Source organism: Neomonachus schauinslandi, chromosome 1 (assembly GCF_002201575.2).
Source record: "Neomonachus schauinslandi chromosome 1, ASM220157v2, whole genome shotgun sequence".
In the NCBI taxonomy this organism is placed as follows: domain Eukaryota; kingdom Metazoa; phylum Chordata; class Mammalia; order Carnivora; family Phocidae; genus Neomonachus; species Neomonachus schauinslandi.
Window position 1 is genome coordinate 121268341 of NC_058403.1, and position 19532 is coordinate 121287872.

The 19532-nt window shown below is 36.2% G+C and overlaps 1 protein-coding gene across 2 annotated transcripts in view; it reads right to left on the reverse strand.

Moving 5' to 3' along the window:
- Positions 1 to 19532, reverse strand: part of ARMC8 (armadillo repeat containing 8) — a 106333-nt gene that overhangs the window by 56278 nt on the left and 30523 nt on the right. For both annotated transcript variants that reach the window (XM_044915453.1, XM_021678753.1), the window contains 4 exons: positions 10349 to 10420; positions 8613 to 8755; positions 8411 to 8508; positions 4712 to 4804 (listed from right to left, as the gene is read on the reverse strand). In XM_044915453.1, coding sequence (XP_044771388.1) covers positions 4712 to 4804; positions 8411 to 8508; positions 8613 to 8755; positions 10349 to 10420 — 406 coding nt within the window. The remainder of the gene's footprint in view (positions 1 to 4711; positions 4805 to 8410; positions 8509 to 8612; positions 8756 to 10348; positions 10421 to 19532) is intronic.

A 19532-nucleotide genomic window follows, 5' to 3' on the forward strand; every position in this document is an offset into this window, starting at 1 on the left:
AACACTCCATACAGAGAAGTGAATGTGTTTTGGTTTCTGTTTCTAGCTCGTTTCTCTTCTTAAATTACCATTTCTTAGAGTAGGAAGGTAAAGAAATGAGAAAATTCACGATTTTATTTTTCACCAACTGTCTTCTACTAAGCAATTTATTGAAATCTTCAAAGTGACAAAAGCTAAAGGTTAATGCAAGTCTTCGAAATTGCCAGTTTGTATGCATTGATTTTTTAAAAATATTTTTCAATTTTTAAGTAATCTCTATAACCCATTATGGGGCTTGAACTTACAACTCCAAGATCAAGAGTCGAATGTTCTACCAACTGAGCCAGCCAGGTGCCCCTCTTATGCAATGATTTTATGTACTACCCGCCCACATAATGAAGTCAAAGCAAGGATAAGGATGCTACTTCATGCTTATCATTATTCAGAAGAGAAAAACACAGCACTGAAAGTTGGCTACCTATCTGGGTTCACCAGAGAAAACCAGTTGCTAGTCTAGAAAAAAAACCCTCTCCAATCAATTTTTCCAACCCACTATTCAGCCAAGTAACAATGATCCTGAAGATGCTCATTCTTTCCTGGACCAAAATATCCATCATCTGAAGTGGGGAGATCAGTATTCATAGTTCTGAATCAGAAAACAGCTATATTCTATTTTATAGGTAGTAATTCCCTGAACATTTTATATAGCATTAAAAGGCTCCTTTAAAAAACAAAAACACTTCAGCAATTTCCTAACTTCTAATTTCTGATTTTTTAAAAAAGATTTTATTTATTTAATTGATAGAGAGAGACAGCGTGAGAGGGAACACAAGCAGGGGGAGTGGGAGAGGGAGAAGCAGGCTTCTGGCTGCACAGGGAGCCCGATGTGGCGCTCGATCCCAGGACCCTGGGATCATGACCTGAGCTGAAGGCAGACGCTTAATGACTGAGACACCCAGGCGCCCCTAATTTCTGATTTTTGATGCAAAATATTCCACACTTTACTCAGGCAAACCCCCATTACATATATTAGGCAGTTTCTAATGTCTCACTATTAAAAACAATGTTCTGTTGAACATTAGTAAAGCCAGCTCCATCTCAGTGCAAACTCTTAGAGTATGAGGATAAATTTCTTGCATACACTGCTTGATATATTTATCCCTACATATCCACCCAGAATAATGCAGGCTTGCTTTCAGAACAACTAAAGATACTGACATTCTCAGGGCACAGGCTGGAAGTATGCTCTTTATCTTCCTACCTCATCTTCATCCATGCATCTGGAATTCTAATCATAGGTACTAATTATTGGGTACTTGCTATGTGCTGGGCACTGCTCTAAATGCTTTACTTGAATCGTCTCATTTGAAACATGAGTCTCCAGCTTATTCAATATAAAGATAGTTGTGGAGACTATAATGGGGAGCCCAGGAAAAGAAGGGTCTCCTAAGAATATGACCTATTTTTTTTCTTACGTAGTATCAAGTAGGTAATTAGAATAAATTGTGAAGATAAGCCTGAATTACACTAGGCTGACATACTAAGGTGTTTTTTTTTTTGCCTTCCATATAAATTTTAACATCCTAATTTAAACATTGGCAGTGTTTACGAGAATAGCTAAGTAGACAGGGTACTGCCTCTACCCTTGCACCTCACGGCTCTTCTGTCTCTGTATTTCTCTCTGTTCCTCTGCTTTGAAGTGACCTAATACTAATAGATTGTTTTATATTCTTCAAGCCTTACATACATATACAAATACCTAAGTATATCCTTTCCCCTATTTTAACACAAATGGTAGAATACTACATATATGTGCTATATATACTATACATATACTATACATATTGCTTCAAACCTTTTATTCCTTTATACTATTTCCCAGAAATCATTCATATGCGTACATAAAGAGCTTTCTTATTTCTTTTTTGACCTTATTCCGCTGTATGGATAACCCATACTTTAGTACCCTATGGTTAGACATTTAGATTGTTTATAATCTTTTACTATTACAAACATCACTTCAATAAATATCCATGTGCATGCATCTTTAAGAGCTAGATCACTTATAGAATATCTGTACTGATGAACTTATATTATGAAAAAGATCAAGCACAATGCAATTCATTTAACATAACTGTTCCCTGCCTCTTACAAGATATTGTAGTTTTTAATCTCTCAATTTCTTTGCCCCAGAGATTACAGGAAATAATTATTACAAAAGAAGCTCTTCCTCATCCTCTCTGTGGTTGTACATAGGATTGTGTAAAAACAATTGCAAGGAATGGAATTGTTGGCTGAACCAACTAGAGAAGGAGCTATCATTTGATTCTTATCAAGTCTCCCTTAGGTCTCTTCAAATAAACCCACATGGACCTGGGCTAGAGAGGCAACATCCATAGGGGGGGAAGCAAATAAGCCCTCAAGATTTTAAACTCCAGAAGACAGGTCTCAGAAGTTTGATTAACCTGTTTAAGAAGTGGCAACAATTTAATATTACTAGTCTTTTTTTTTTTTTTCTCCTTAATAAATCAGGGGGAGAATTTCAAAGATATAATTAGGATTATATTAGTACTTAAGTTTTAGGGGAGTCAAAAGGTATATGCCTATTTTTGACTGAGCAGGGTCTGGCACCTTGACCCTCGCCTTGTCCAAGGGTCAGATGTATATGCAAAGTTGTGAATGAGTCTGAAAATTCTATTATAAATCTTATTTTAAGCCTATATGCAAATTGAACAGCATGAAAATAAAAGGTTTTTATGGTTAATAACTATACAGAGATCATCAGATTAATTGTTTTCAAAGATTCATGCTGGTAAATTAGTAGAAAAATTAATATTAGGCTATTGTCACTGGTTTTATAAATGCTATAATATTTCCTAACGTTTAGTTATATCTCAGAACACTTAAAATTGGTCATTTAATTACAGTGGCAAATGCTAATTACCAGGCTAAAAGAAATCTGAGTTAAGGTGATTTTCTCTGATAACATCTTCAGCTCTGTTAGTGGCATGAAGATGCCTATAAATTCTTGCTCAGCATAAGATTCTCTCCATTAGTTCTTTTGAACTAATGATTTAATGGTTTTCTTTTATCCATGATTTCAGCTAAAAAGTACTGAGAAGTTTTAGATGAGCAAGCCTAAAGGGATTTAGAAGTTTCTGATGAGTAATTCTAAAAGCTATTTGGGTAACTTCTGGAATGGGATTATTCAAACTTCTCATAATGTAACATAATAATTTGACATGTAGTAATTATACCTTCAGGTCCAATTTTCAGTGTCCCTTTGGGATTACTGTGGTTGTACTTATTAGATGTTGTGCTCTGAAGCACTTAGGTATAGATGCAGAAAGATTTTTAATGAGGCACAGGAGTTCTGGAGTATCCTCCTTTATCTACCTGCCAGGGCTGGGTTACAAGACTTCACTGTTGGAAAATTCTACACCCTATTAAGTTCAGCTCATTTTTAGCAAATGAATTGCAACAAAATTGTCAGTTTCTCAAAGCCTTTCTTTGCCCACTTCAAAAGATTAAGGGAGTGTTTGACATCCCTGGACCTACGAGTTGACTTACACACGGTCAAGCCAATCTGGGAAGAGAAACTTCAAAGATTTTTGACAAAATCCTTAAACTTCTAAACATCTTAATGGACTGAATAGGCTGTGAAAGCCTGCTAGGATTTGGGAGGTAAGAATTAAACAATTAAATTATAATAATACTTTTTCTGGAACCAAGTGATTTAATTTTCATTTATTTGGGCAACTGTTCTAAAATAGCATACATGTGTGATCTTCCTGGTTTCATATGTAGGTGTTCACTTCTCTTTCCTTTATTTTCTATAGTTCCCCAAACTCTTCAGTTTATCTTTGTATTATAAATATAGGTAGATGAGTAATGCTGTCCTGAAAAATTTATAGAATCATTAGAAGATAAACATTTGGTTAGAAATTGGCAAATGTGCAGAAATTTTGAAAGATCTCAAATACATAATCACCCATGGCTATCAAAAGACTACACTCAGTATGTAAACTATGAAACAAAGGACGTAGCACTTTGCAGCACTCTTCAGTTTAGGTTGAGGCCCTTTTAGGAACAGAAATTTCTCTCAACAAAGAGCAGAGAAGAATCTCTCATTTTTCCTTATAGGAGATCACTTAAAACAATTTCCAACAATGAGGGTGTGGGGAAATAGTTTTGATCACACACTGCTGGTAGGAGTATAAAAGGGCACAACCTCTATACAAGACAGTAGGTGGTAAGATTACAAATGCACACATTCTTTGACTCAGCAATGTCATTTCTTATAAAATGTCTTACACAAGGTATTTTTGCAGCATTGTTTTGTAATAATGTGAGACTGGAAACAAGGCAAATGTCCAACAGTAGAGAACTGGTTAAACAAATTATTGTATATCTATATAGTAAAATACTATACGGCTGTTGAAAAAAAAAAAAGAGGGAACTCCTTATGTACTAATATGGAATAGCTTTCAAGATATGTTAAATGAAAAATGCAAGGTACAGGACTTAATGTATGGAATGCTACCATTTGTGTCCAAAAAGGAGAAGGGGATAAGGTCTGCTTATATATAAAAACAGGGGAGGGGGGAGAATATACATAGGTCTGCATAATTATATATGTACAGGTTTTCTCTGGGAGGACACACAAAGAAGGCACATCTCCTGGGGGCACAGAAGATTTTACATTACGGAGAACATTTATTCTGGTTCTTACTTTACAGCAGTGTGAGAAGATCTGACAGATGTACTCCTGGGTGTAGCGGGACCTGCTAAGTAGTGCCATGAGGTGTGGTATCACTGTGGCATCCTGGAGTCGAAGGAAAAGAGAGCACAGCAACAAGGAACTTAGGCACTGTGAATACATCTAACAAACTATTTCCATGAGGAGGTACATACGCAAGCTTCTTAACTTAATCACAGTAAATCAAGTCTCTTTAAAGAACACAGCAAAACAAAAACAAGAGAGTCACCAAAATTGTTTAGGTAAAGGACGAGGGGCTTCAATATTCATCCTCAACAACAAAATACCAGAATGAGAAATTCTCAATCTCTCTCTCATAAACAGCCTATATCCCCACAATAAGACAAAATCATTTCAAAAGACTTGACAGAAATCTGTTGTGAAACCAAATGTGACCTGGTAAGATATATAATAACAAATAGCCTATAAGGAGGAATTACTGTATAAAAATAAAACTTGACAGTTTTGATATCTGAGATGTTGTGGTAAGTATCAGTTATTCGTAAGAATCATAAGACTGTAGTTAGCTAATTTCAATTTTCACAAGATAATTTGCAAAATATCAACTCCTCACTTAGAGCACGTTCTCTGCCTATTGCTGAAACTTAGCAATATACAAGTTGGTGCAGTAGGAGAGAGGAGAATCTGCCCAATTTGCTGCAGGGCTCTCCAAGAATCCCCTTCTTCTTAGGGTACAAAGGGAATTAAAAGTTGATCTGAACCACAGATGGAAAAGGAGACTTAGCTCAAGCCTCCTAGTCAATGCTGTCATAGTCCTAGAGTTATACTTCTCAAATATGAATGTGCATGCAAATTCCCAGGGGATAGTCATTATGTATAGATTCTGATTTCTATAGGTTTGGAGTAAGATCTAAGCTCCCAGATAAGGCTGATGCTGCTGGTCCATAGACCACACTTTGACAAAAGACAAAAGAGGGCAAGGAAGGAAACTTAAGAGTACCACTGTTGGGATGAACAAGATTTGGGGTTTCGCTTACAAAGAAAAGAATGCCCAAAATCTTTAAGAGCTAAGTGAGAAAACAGAAGGCAGTTGATTCCCTCTAAGTAGAATCTTTCCCTTTGCTTATTAGTATAACCCTTTGTGTTATCACAAGCAGTTTAAAAACAAAATGAAAAATTTAGAAAACCCCAAAGAAAGTCAGGTACTAAATGTATAGAAAGAAAAGAGAGATGAGAGTGTCAAGTACATGTCTATTTCATAGAGTGGGGAGGGGAAACTGATTCCACTGGCAGAAGCCAGGGAAGCAGGTAGCAGCTAAGAAAGAACAGGCAATTGAAGGATGTTATGAAAGCTTCTATTAACCTCCTGCAATTACTTCCACCTCCTTTCTTTCCTCCATTGCTCTCTCACCTCTCAGTTTTCCTGTAATAACAGCTTCATCCCATTTCTTCACACCTGCCCCTTTCTGCCAATTGTCTTATAGATCTACAATTTATAGTTGATTAAACGAAGCAAAGAACAGTTACATAATTTGCCCAAAGTCACCCAACTGATAAATAGGATTTCAAACTATCCTATCTTCTTGTAAGTGGACTGCCCTGTTTTCAGTTTAGTGCCTAAGTTGCTGTGCCAGCTGGCTCTATACAGTCCAACTCACAGGCGGCAGTTAATTACACTAAAACACTACTCTCTGTCATCATCCCATCCAACATTCTTCACAGAGTCACCATTGTCTCTGAGGCATAAAACAGACATTGTCACTGTGAAAGTCACTTAATGTCCCTGGGTCTTAAATTTTCTTATGTAAAAAAGTTAAGTTGGTGTAGACTAGTTTTCAAAATTATGTACCGTGAACCATTAGTGGGCCATAAAATCATTTTGGAAAGCAAGGAGAAAGGAGTTAAAACTGTTGGCCAGGAGCAATTTCTCACTTACTGGGCTAGGGGTTGGAGAGTAACTTCTAGGTTAAAGACAGGTGATTGGTTTAATCTCTTTGTAAACATCACAATAGGACTTTCAGAGAAACAGACTGATACTTACTAGGAGGAGAGTCCTTCTCTGTATAAAGCTTTGAGGAGGATGTCCCCAATTTAGGACTGCTTACAGTAAACCAGTGGTCCTCATAGAGCGGTCCATGGACCAGTAGCCTCTGAGTTACCTGGAAACTTGTTAGAAAAGCAAATTCTCAGGCCCTACCCCAGACTCACTGACTCAAAAAGTCTGGCAGGAGGCTCCAGCAATCTGTGCTTAATAAACCGTCCAGCTAATCGTGGTCCATGCTCAATTCTGAGAACTGTTGTAGTGAACAATACCAATTTATATGGCATCGCTCCCTGAAGAATACTGCACAAATCCCTGAGGTATAAAATTGAGATGTTTCATAATTTAGAGCCTCCCTGCTGTGTAAAGTGACCCATGAACCTCACTTACAGACTTAATGTACCATTATGGGCCAGAGGGGCATGTATCTGATGTGGGGAGGATGGACTGTGGAGACTCATGATATGCCCCCACCCCCGCTTCCACTGCCTATGCCTCCTGATTGCTTATGCTCTTGAAATATTTGTAAAATGTGATTCTAGATAAGATCTCTGACTTATATATGTCCTATCTGACACTGTGATTCTTTGTGTTGGCTCACAACCAGCCATTTTTCTAAAAATGAGAAAGGAAGGATAGACTAGTAACCAGAGGGTATCACATTTGTGGAACTGTTTTTGAAGACTGTCTCAGGAATATTCTTACACACACACACACACACACACACACACACACACACACACACACACACTGTGTGGCAATGGAAAATGTATTTCTTATCATGGACTGCAGATGAGAGAGTTTGAAAAACACTGGCCTGGATAATGTTCATTAAGATAGTCCCATGTAATCAATAGATTAAAAGGCCCGCTAGTAATCCCTAAGGTTTTTTAAAACTACTGAATGAGTCCAAAGATCTCTGGATTCTCTCACACATATTCTCGGATTCTAGCCTGGCAAGTAAGCCTCCTACAAGCCATTTCTGGTTCACTTTTTCTGTTGAAACAAACACTGATGCCCTTCCCACATTAGCCTATTCTGCCCACTGTCCTGCATCCTTTCTCTTACACAGATCTTTCTTAGAATGGCCTCTTTCCTCTCCACTTCTCTAAATGTTATCCATTATTTAAGATCCAGGTCAAATTCTCTGTAAAGCCTACTCTGCTGGATTTAACCTAAAGTGAGTACATTAAATATACTGCCTTAATTTGATATTAAGAGATCAAAATGGGTCCTTTTAAAAATTTTTTTTGAAGATTTTATTTATTTATTTGACAGAGAGAGACAGAGTGAGAGAGGGAACACAAGCAGGGGGAGAGAGAGAGGGAGAAGCAGGCTTCCCGCTGAGCAGGGAGCCCGATGCGGGGCTCGATCCCAGGACCCTGGGATCATAACCTGAGCCGAAGGCAGACGTTTAACAACTGAGCCACCCAGGCGCCCCATGGGTCTTTTTTTTTTAAACAGCTTATAAATTCCTCAAGGTCTGATACTATCTTTCACTTCTTTATAATACCTAGAACACTTGATATTTGCAAATTAGCATGCTAGAACTGAAATACCTCTTGAGACTTCTCTGTAACACAGTTATGATGAGTTTTGAGATGCTGAGTAAAGTAGAGGTATGCCGTTAGTGAAATGTAACCGATGATTCAAAAACTTCTAAAACTCACTGTATACAGTAGCTCCTCTGGAGTGACGGGACTGGTGAAGATGGTGCGCAGGCATCGGAGACAAGCTTCAATGAACTTCAGGTCTGGAGATAGTAGTCCTATTAATAGAAAATGGACCTGAGACTCATCCTTTCAGTCCGTATTTTAAACACTACAAACTGATTCTAATTTTTACTTGTACAAAAATGACTTCCTTACATACCTTGCAGTAAGGCAGGGATAATATGGCAATCTAGAAGAGACTTGACATTGTTTTCAGTACCCATAGCAAGACTTCCCAATACCACTGCACATTCAGTTTTCAGCTCTATACTTGAGGTTTCTTGCTGAAGCAAGTACAACAATCTAAAAAGAAGGAATTTGATAAACAGAGGAGACAAAACAATTAAACAAAAGTAAATTAGCTAAAAGTAATGTGACAGAAAAATGCTACCAATATATCCCACTAAAAATATGGTTGGTGAGCTAATAGAAAGTTAGGAAATGATAATTTGTTTATATCAGCTACTAATTTAAAAAAGGAGTATTTGGGTAAAAAAAATCAAAAGAGACTTTCTTAATTTTGAGCAAAAGGACTATTATGTATAATCTTAGAGTTTATCAGAACTATTATTCTGGAAGTTGTCCACAAGTAACAAAACAGCACCACAGTCCATGTTATCTGCCACTCCAGGATATCAAGACTCAGAACATTCAATGCCAAGTACTGTCGGATCTTAAATTTAGACTAGAAAGGGACCTGCACTATCCAGAGGTACGGTTCAGAGATCACAGACGTTTAGCCTAGAGGGAACATTCAGAATCCTTGTGCAGCTCTTCAAGCAAGGGAAACTCATCTTTCTCCAATTTTCCCATTTGGGGAATCAGGAGATCCTCCCATTTCCACTCCAGCCCTGCCTACTGAGCAACTACTCCCCAAACTCTAATCATCCACCACTTATGACCACCTCCTTTATGTTTTAAGGTAGAACACTCATGCTCCTTAAAGTACATTTATATACACTGAACACTAATCCCCTAAGAAAGGCTACTGAGAGCTTTATGGTTACCAAAGTATATATTTAAGATCAGTTACGATAAAAACAATAAAACCATCAATCCTGTATCAAAAGACAGAAATGAAGAAAAAGAAAAACCAAAACATTAAAAAACTTATAGCAACTGCACATAAAACTTAGTTCTGAGTAGCAAAGAGAAAGTTATACAACTATCATCGTCTACCAGAAAGAAATTCAGTTCATCAGAAAAAAGACCAAACTTTCTAAGTTAAAAAACAGCAAATTCTAAAAATTAGAAATTAAAAAAAGAAAAGCAGGATTAAAAATCTAGCAGGATTTTTTTTTTTTAATTAAAAAAGGTTTTGAGATTCCTAAGAAATTATTATTCAATCATACAAAACTGCCAAGGCGGGACGTCTGGGTGGCTCAGTCGGTTAAGCGTCTGCCTTCGGCTCAGGTCATGATCCCAATGTCCTGGGATCGAGTCCAGCATCGGGCTCCTTGCTTAGCGGGTAGCCTGCTTCTCCCTCTGCCTGCCACTCCCCCTGCTTGTGCACGCACGTGCGCTCTCTCTCTCTCTCTGATAAATAAAATCTTAAAAAAAAACCAAAAAACAAAAAAACCGGCCAAGGCTCTGAGGAGATAAAGAATCAGGCTGGTGTATATCATCTATCTACCCAACACATCCTTTTATTGCAGGGTTAATGATCTTCCCCTGAATTTCCAAAAAGCATTAATACATTTGCTTTATATTCCATTCTCCGGTACTTAAAAATTTCTAAAGAGATGCTTCATATATCTCAAAGCATTTATTTTAAAAATTAAGAGGCTTTCAAAAATAGGACAGATAATACAGAAAAAAGATGGGTCTTATGGATGAGAATGAGAAATATATTAGGAACAGTATGAATATCAGAAAAGGGATTGATAGCAAACATACCTTGGAACAGCTCCTAAAACAATGAGATTGGCTTTCTGCTTGTTGTTTCCAATTACAGCATTTTTCATGTCTCTGAATTCAGGGGAAGAGAAAAGGGTAAGGTACGTTGAGACATCACAGAAAAATCAGTAATCAATTCATTCCGCTGTATCTTTATTATGCAACATCTTGTACTGGCAAATATAGAAGTTAGTGACAAAGTCAAATCCACCTGAGTACCAAAGAGAAGGAACAGAGATAGGTGCTGAATGAGCCTGGGAGCTGTAAAACAGGACAGTGTGGGAGTGGGGAAAGTGGGAGATACCCTGAGTACTTGTAGAAGACTTCCAATAAAAAGCATGTTGAGTTCTTCAGAAAAGGCCCACACAATGTATCTGACCTTGTTTCAGGGATCATGACTTTGTTCCTTTCTTTCCTCTTTTTCTGACTTCTTTGAACTGAATATTTCTTATAATTCCATATTATCTCCTTTACTGCCTTATTAGCTGTGCCTCTTTGAATTTTGTTTTATTGTTTTTTTAGTGGTTGTTTTACAATTTACAATATGTATCTTTTAACTTATCACAGTGAGTCTTCAAGGGATAGTATCTCATTTCATTTGTATTTTAAGAGTCTTGCAAACATATACTTCCATTTCTCCATCAATTCTTTGTGCTATTACTGTCATATATATTTTATTTTTTAATTGGTTAGAAATAACAATATAGTTACTATTTTTTACTTAAGCAGCCAATTACCTTTTAAAGAGATTAAAAAATAAGAAAAAAATATTTTCTATTTCTCACATGTTCACCGGTATTTTTTATTCTAGCTATACTCAGATCAGGAGTAAAACGCTATTCCACAAGAAGAGTATCTCTATGAATGACCAATTGGTTCACAAACACTGATTGGTCCCAAAGGACAGATAGAGAAAAAATAAATGGCTCAAAATAAACCTAATACTACTAATAAAATGATTAATAGGAAATACTTACCCTAATTGGTCAGTAGTGCTATCTTAATGTAAAACACTAGAACACTATGTGATTCTATATAGCAGTGGTTCTCAAAGTGGGGAAGAAAGCATTAAAGCCCCATAGGGGCATTTCAGAAGTTTATGAGGGTATCTGGAAATTCTGGCCACAGTTTTACAATTAGAAAGCGTTTTTGTACAGTTTTAAAGAAAACTGTATTTTTCAGTATTGCATCTGGCCCTGTAAATAAAAAAAGGAAATTGCACTTTTTATTAGAAATCATTTCATTTTGGAAAATCAGACCACCCAGCACAGGGGCCACTCCCAGTACTGGAGTTATCAATACCAAACACTTACATATGGAAACATTATAAATTATCTTTAAAAAGATAATTTTTAAATTTTTAAAAAATTTTTAAAAAGATAATTTTTCTCCCTTATAAGCAGGGAAGGTGTTATATTATTTTTGGAGTTATGTATGTGAGGAGTTATATTATTATAGATTTAATTTCAAGGTAGTACAGTGGTCATTAAGAAATATTTATGGGGGGGGGAGTCAGGTTTGACTGTGTTAAGACCATCGCTACAGAGCCTCAAAGTTCTGAGTTCACACATTTCTTTCATATCCCAAAATAAGTTCCCCTACATTCTCACACGCATCTCTTCTGACTCTTTTAGGTGGCAGCAGTCTAACGTATATAGGAAATTTTTTGCCAACTTTGAAACTTAGAATTCTAAAAAATTCTATTATTGGCAAACCATGATCTTGTAGAAAAACAAAGTAGAAAACAGGAGAAAGAGTTACTTTAAAAAATCAAAACTAAATGTTATAGTCAGCATGTGTTTCCAATACCAACCAAATTCACTGGCGTTAAAAACCCTGGTAATAATTATAATGCCCTATCTCCTTAATTACCTTCTTCAATTATGGCAGAAGAATACTGCTATGATGCAGTGATCTGATGAAAGCTGATTCTCGCCACAAGTTTTTGAATGGCATTTTCACAAGTTTTGAGCCAAATACTATTGGCCTAGTCTTCCAGTAGCTCAGCGGAGCTGAGGGTAGGTCTATTTTTTTCAGGGCCTGATCTAGTTCTCTCTGTAAACTATCACTCAGATCTTCCATATGGTTCACAGGGGATAAGTAGGAGTATTTTTTCATTTATGGGGACTTAGCTGAATGAAGCTTACTAGGGTTTTGACCAAGTTCTGATAGACAACTATAAAATTATGTGATATCAAAGCCTCATTTAGCAAAGCACAGTAGGTGAAACTATACATCTAGGCTTCTGCCTCCTTATACAAATTTACTTCCCAATCATCAGCTTATAGACCCTAACTTAGCAGTTTGCCATTTATTTTCATCTTCTTTCCTTCTCTTAATGTGTTTTGTCTATACTAATGTAGCACATCCATTTGTCCAGCAGCTATCTATTGAAAGTCTATTTTGTGCCAGGTGCCATTCTGGATGCTCTCTCTATTCTGGAACTCCCAACAGGAACATTTCCCGAGATTTCTCTCCATTCTTCCTAAACTAAGCAAAAATGAGGTGTCCCCACATTACCTTATAAACACGTTCCAAATATCTGAAGCCATGCAAAAGTAAATGTTTTTATAGACAAAAACAAACAAAAACCCCTCCAAAACCAATTTTCCAGTTCTCTTAATAGTTTGCAAAGAAGACATGAAGGAGGCAATTGGTAGTTATAGAGTAAATGCAGACTGAAGAGAATTAATAAAATGGACCAATGTCTAAAGAAATTAATTCTTGCTGTGGTTCTAATAAATAAAATATATTAATGCTACATAAGAAAGAAGAGACATTAACACCCCCAGCAAATAAATTCTATTCAGTTGTTACTATAAAGGGATACTAGATCATTTCTATGAAACAGTTACAGCCAAAAGAGATAATAATCATTACATACACCCATCTTTAGCAGATCTAAATATGGTATAGGATTCAATTTCAGAGCCAGCCAGAGTGGAGCTATTCTCTCCCTCTCTCTCTCATTTCCTTATCCCCTCCCCCTCATACTTTTCCCTGGCTACCTTTACTCATCTTTCAGGTCTGACCTTAGATAATAATTTCACTTCCTCCAGGAAGCTTGCCCTGACAACTTCCAGGTCTGGGTTAGGTGTCCCAGCTAGCTGCCCTCTATCATAGCACACTCATTACTTTGTTAGGATAGAAGTCTGTTTCCTCTTGACAGGCAAGAAAGCCAGTCTGACCTGAAAATATCAGAGAACTTACTACTGATGGATCACAACATGCACCATATAGAAATCCATACTTCTGTAAAATACAGACTCATAACTATCATCCAAGATGGGGGCACAACAAAATTATGCAAAACTTATATATTGCTTTGAAGTTTACAAAGCATTCCATATCCACTACTTTATGTAATCTTCATCATAACCTTGAGTAATATTAACCCCATTTTACCGATGAGGAAGCTAAGACTCAGGTTCGGGGCTTTTCTCATAGCTCCACATTAAATGACAGAGCCAGTTTCAACCCATGTCTTTTATGCCAAGTGTTTTTTCCATTACCTCCAGCATATCAGGCATTCAGAACAAACTGATTGAAAAGAAGTGAGCTGACATATTTCCTTTTTCCTCCCATGTTTCAATTTTACATTTTTATGCAAATGAAAAAGCATTTCTAACTTTCAATTAAAAACATCCTTTTCCCAGTAGATCAAAGGAATATATCTCATATCTACCAACTTTTAATGTTAGAGGGAAAAAATGCCTTACTTATATACTCCTGAAATTCAACAATTAAGTTTTGAGCTCAGCACTGTGTTAGGCTCTATGAAGGATACAAAAGCATCACATAATGGGATGCTTGAAGAGTTTACAATCTCCTTGAGGAGATAAAAATAACACTAGCAATGTAAGGCAGTGCTATATTATAAATCGAGTGCTTATATGGCTGAGATAAGTAGATGATCAGACAAGCTTAACAGGTTTTGAAGCAATGGTAGAACTAAATGAACCTTAGAAAACGGCCAGGATTTGGACAGTGAATGGGAAGGGCAAATGGAAAAGCCATTCATAGAAGACAATACTGGAAATGAATACATCATATTTCTGAGGCAGGACCAGGAGCCTGGATTGAAAAGAAGTGTCCCTTTAAGGTGGGAACATTAAGCAGAGCATTAAAAAAGTGATAGGAAGAAGAGACAAACTAAAGGGGGATGGATAAAGGAGCAGTCATGTTTCCAACAGAAAAAGGATATGAAGAAAGCAGTGACTAAGGAAGACAAAATGAATATGGGATGGACGGGAATGCAGAGAATACTAGAGTCAAGAGAGGCAAATAAATAGCTGATGCCTTTCCTCTGTGGTCCCAAGACTGCCCTGGGCTTATGACTATCATAGCATTCACTAACCAAACTATAATGGACTATCTATTTAGCTATGTGATTCCTTCATTAGACTTTTGGATCCTCCAGAGCAGTGACTACATTATTCATTCTTACATACTCTTACCCCATCACAATGCTTATTATTAGCACGCTGTAGGCACTCAATAAATGTTTGCTGAAGGAATTATGCAATCCATCCAGGTATCTAGTTATGTGAGACTGACTAGGATGGCAGCCACAGAAATCACTAAGACAGAAGACATTCTGAGGAAGCAGTTAACAAGATGATTTGATGGTGATAGGATATGTGATATGTGACATGTCTTGAGTGACTACTTCAAGTCTGAGTTCCTAGATGCAGAAGACCAGGAAGCTTAGAAAATAAATCCCTTAACAAGACAAGGATCTATCTTGATTTTGGACACATGAATAATCTTTCAGGTAAGATAAAAACACCCAGGTGGAAAAGCTAAAAAGTAAGCCTTGGGGATATCCCACTCTAGGGATGGGAGAAGAAGCCAATATTAAGATGTTACAAAAATGAATTTGCCACAGAACATTCTCAGTTAAAATCTAGCTAAAAACTTTTATTTGTCCACTAATAAATGGACTCAAGAGGCATCTACTTTCACATGGAGGCTAACCTTTCTACTTCCTTTCTTTACTCTGAAAGAGATTAATTTTCAGTGGGTAGAGAAAAAGGCTCAACTATTAAACCAATATGTACAGTGCCTACCAGAACTTATATCTAAATGAGAATATCAGGATGGTGATCAAAACCAAGAGAGAAAGTTGAGGCACCGGGGTGGCTCAGTTGGTTAAGCATTCGACTCTTGGCTCAGGTCATGATCTCAGGGTTCTGAGATTGAGCCCCGTGTCAGGCTCCACACTGGGCATGAAGCCTGCTTAAGATTCTCTCTCTCTGCCCCCTCCACCCACCTCTCTCCCTCTTTTAAAAAAAAAAAAAAATTAAAACCAAGACAGAAAGTAAACACTGCACTTTACAATTAAAACAACAGGAAAATTTTTTAAAGAACTGGGATCTAGACCTGCTGGAGAAATAGTTTCAATCAGTCAAAACAGCATAAATTTTAAATGAAAACCTAGTATCTAGAATGAGAAAATTATCTTTAAGATCACAGAAGGCTGGAGCCACAAGCTAAAGATCATTTTGAACCAGTATTACTTTTCACTTACCTGAAGAAGCTCCTATTTGGAATACTGTACATTCAATCCTTGGTCTAATTGATGTGAAGTAGCCAAAAAATACACTGGATACTGAAAACTACAATCTGAGTATAAAGTCTGACCTACTGAAAACTCACTGGTCCTAAGACATCCGTAAAATAAGGAGAAATATACATTTGTGGGTAGCTTGAATAAGGCAACATGATAAACAACTTACAAAATTATCTGGACTTGGAAAATTACAAACATACTCACTGCTCTGTCCCTGTAATTATAATTAATTATGATGTCTTTTTGGAGAATGTAACATCCAAACATCCAAGTATAATAAGCTTTCTGCTATCCAGCATGGTTGGGAAGTGAGATATGTTCATATTCTAATTAAGGTACCATTGCCACAAGTGAACTGCCAACTGTAAAAGAATTAGATAATGGTGATCTATTATCTAAACCAAAGCTATTTGTAAGATAAGTCTTTGATCCAAGAGGCACTTGAGAAATTTATAGTGAACTTCCCATTTCAAGTCAACTGAGGCATGTATTGTGCACCTACTATATGTATAAGTTGAACAGAACTGAGAATTGATGGTAATTTAATCCTTTCTTATAAACAAGTTACCCTGTTGTGTAGATTTTTGGAATGTACATGGTGTTAGATACAGTTCCAGTTTGTATAAATACTAGCTCAGAAATTAGAAATATGTTTAATTCTTTGTTTTATCAATGTGTGATTATAAATCACCTTACATTCTCCAAAAATGAAGAGTACAATGTAGGAACTGCATTAAAATAAATGCAGTTTTAATAATATTTTTAATACATATAATTCCAAAGAACATCAAAAATGTTACATAATATGGCAGCATACAGTTAAATGTTCTACAAATATGACAAGATAGATAAATATATACACACACATATGCATACAAATATACAGCTATTCTTGATATTCAAAGTTAATACCACATACAAACAGCTTATCTATCTGTGTGTAAAACTATGTCAATCTGATCTAATAATTTTTGGAAAAACTTGCCACCCTTTTAAACAGACTGAATTGTCTCAGAATACAGGTTTAAACAAGTAAGACTCAGAGTCACTCCATTTCATTTGGTATATGGTCATCTTTATTTATGTTTATCTGTAACATTTTTAAAGTAATTGATAGGATTATTTCTTTTGAATTATTCTGAAAATTATCCTTTAAAATTTCTCAAAATCCAAAGCCTTCATTTTATGAAAGCTCATATCTTTAGTTCATGCAAGAAAAATGGAACCTGTCTATGTTCTACTAAAACCAGAGGTACATAATTTCCTGGAACCAGAAAAATCAAGTAATCATTACCAAAATAAACTTATATCATCAGTACATTAAAATACTTCAGAAAATAATTTTTAGAAGTGGATACTTGGTGAAAACCACCCAACAATTCTACAGTACCCTCAACTGCCTGCCTGAGATTGCCAAGAGATCCAGTCTAGTTTCCTAGTTCTATTCAACTTGGAAACTACAAAGCCAGCCACACTGACTTTTATCATCTTTTGCTCTTCAACACAGGGCCATGTAGTGATATCTGCTGATCTTTTCTGGAGAGCCACTAATGTGAAAACCAGATCAGGTGTTCTAATTTATTAGATATTTTTTAAAAAATCACAGTATTAAGCAGCTTTGACTTTATCTACATAAACAGTTGAATAGTTATTCTTCAACTAGGAGATTTAACATGGTTGAGCTAATACACTAGTAACTTCACCAAAAAAATATCCTGTAACTGTTTAAGGTAATATACAGATCTGGTGGCTAGAGGAAGCTCAGAATTTGTAATGCAGTGTAGTTTCTTTGATATAGCTACTCTGTTTCAGTTCCAAAGGCTATAATTCATGACCTACACAACGGACCTCCCTGTTTTCTCTGTTCGTATCTATCTTATTCCTACCTATTCCTACCTAATGATCTTCGATTCAGTTACGTATTTGAAACTTTGCTCTTTTAGAATCTGATTCTGTATTCAAACCTTTGATACAATAGAATCATTTAAATTTATACCAAATATTGTACTACTAATAAAATAGTTATTTCTAGAGAATTCCTCATTCTTCAACAATGAAAATTAAGCACTTCTGTTGCTTAACAGTAATTTTCAATAACGGCACATTCACTATGTAAAATGGTCCTTTGTGACATGGGTTAGCTACAAAGAAGTTCCCTATATGTATGGGTAGGACTCTGGCTCTAACACGGCTGAGTAGATTATAGACCATGATGAGAAGTCCTTACTTGCCTTTAATTTTCTTCAATTTTGTTTTTCCTGCTGTTCTGTTTTATATGTTCACAATCCTTATTAAGAAAAATCAAGCTTATAGCTAGAAAAATGATAAAACTCTGGTTGTCTCATAGCTAAAGCTAGTTGCCAATTTTTAAATGTCTCTCCAATTGGATATTTTGGACTCAAAGCTGATTACTTCAGCTTCTACCTTCTCTTTCCTTAAGTTAGGAGGGTACCTTTGGTTGTTTACACTCTGTGGCTACTCCCCTTCTACCTACCTATTTTGGTCTAGTAATGGTCTCTGTATGACTCAATGGTGGCTGTGTAATGTGTATAAAAGAGAAAAAAATTGGTCAACTCTCTTTTCCTAAACCTCATTTTGGTTCCCCCTTTCCTCTATCAATACTGTATTATTTTAGTACTAGACAAGGTTACTGAAGAATAAAATGTTAAAAATATAGTTCACTTTTTATTCTCTTGACTATGTACAATTAATTTTCAGACTGACAAAGTTTAGGAAAATAGTAAGTCAGAAAATAAATTTTTCTCTCTGGGGAAAAGGACACTTTATCAAATCACACTATACATATCCATATAAGGCTAGCCCTATTCTGACATAAAGTAAAAAGATTTGGGGTGATCTGTGCCTTTCCAACTTTAAACAGATTTTACTATTGTAAGTAGCAATCACGTTTATATGTTATCACTTGCATTCTCGTCTGAATCAAGAATTCTAGCCCCCCCACCATCTCCATCAGTTTGAATTGCTTCTGTTTGATGTTTTTTGTTTTTCTTTCTCTTCTTTGAAAATAATCATCTTATTTTTGAAGTTTTAAATTAGGGTCAATAATGATTAATCACTTCAGTGCCAATCTGTGGTTATCAATATACCAAGCACTGGATTTTAAATTTCTGACTCAATTCTTACAACTTGGCAAGATGGGCATATTATTCTCCCTCTAGAGATGATGAAGTTGAGGCTCAAGGATATTAAGTAACTTGCTCCAGCACACAGCTAGGAAAAGCCTCCAGTAGGAAATGTCAGAACCAAGAATTCAACCTCTTGTTGTCCAACTCCAAAGCCCATACTCTTTGTACTCCACCATCCCTCCACAAAAATTTTGCTAATCTGTCTTAGCTACAATTTAGTGTCCTAGACTTGGTAACTTTTTTAAGAGGCGCTAAGGCCAAACTTCACCTTAGCTGGTTTGTTATAATATACTCTTTCCACTGTTTTTTATGCCTTATTTATCAATTTTCAAGAAGCTACAGTGTTCTTTGGGAAATGAGAAATTTCACAAAGTGACAAGTAACACCTGAATTAGCTACTCATTTCTGATACAAGATAAAAGTCTTTCACACAGAAATCTTGACTGACAAAATCAGCTTTTCTCCT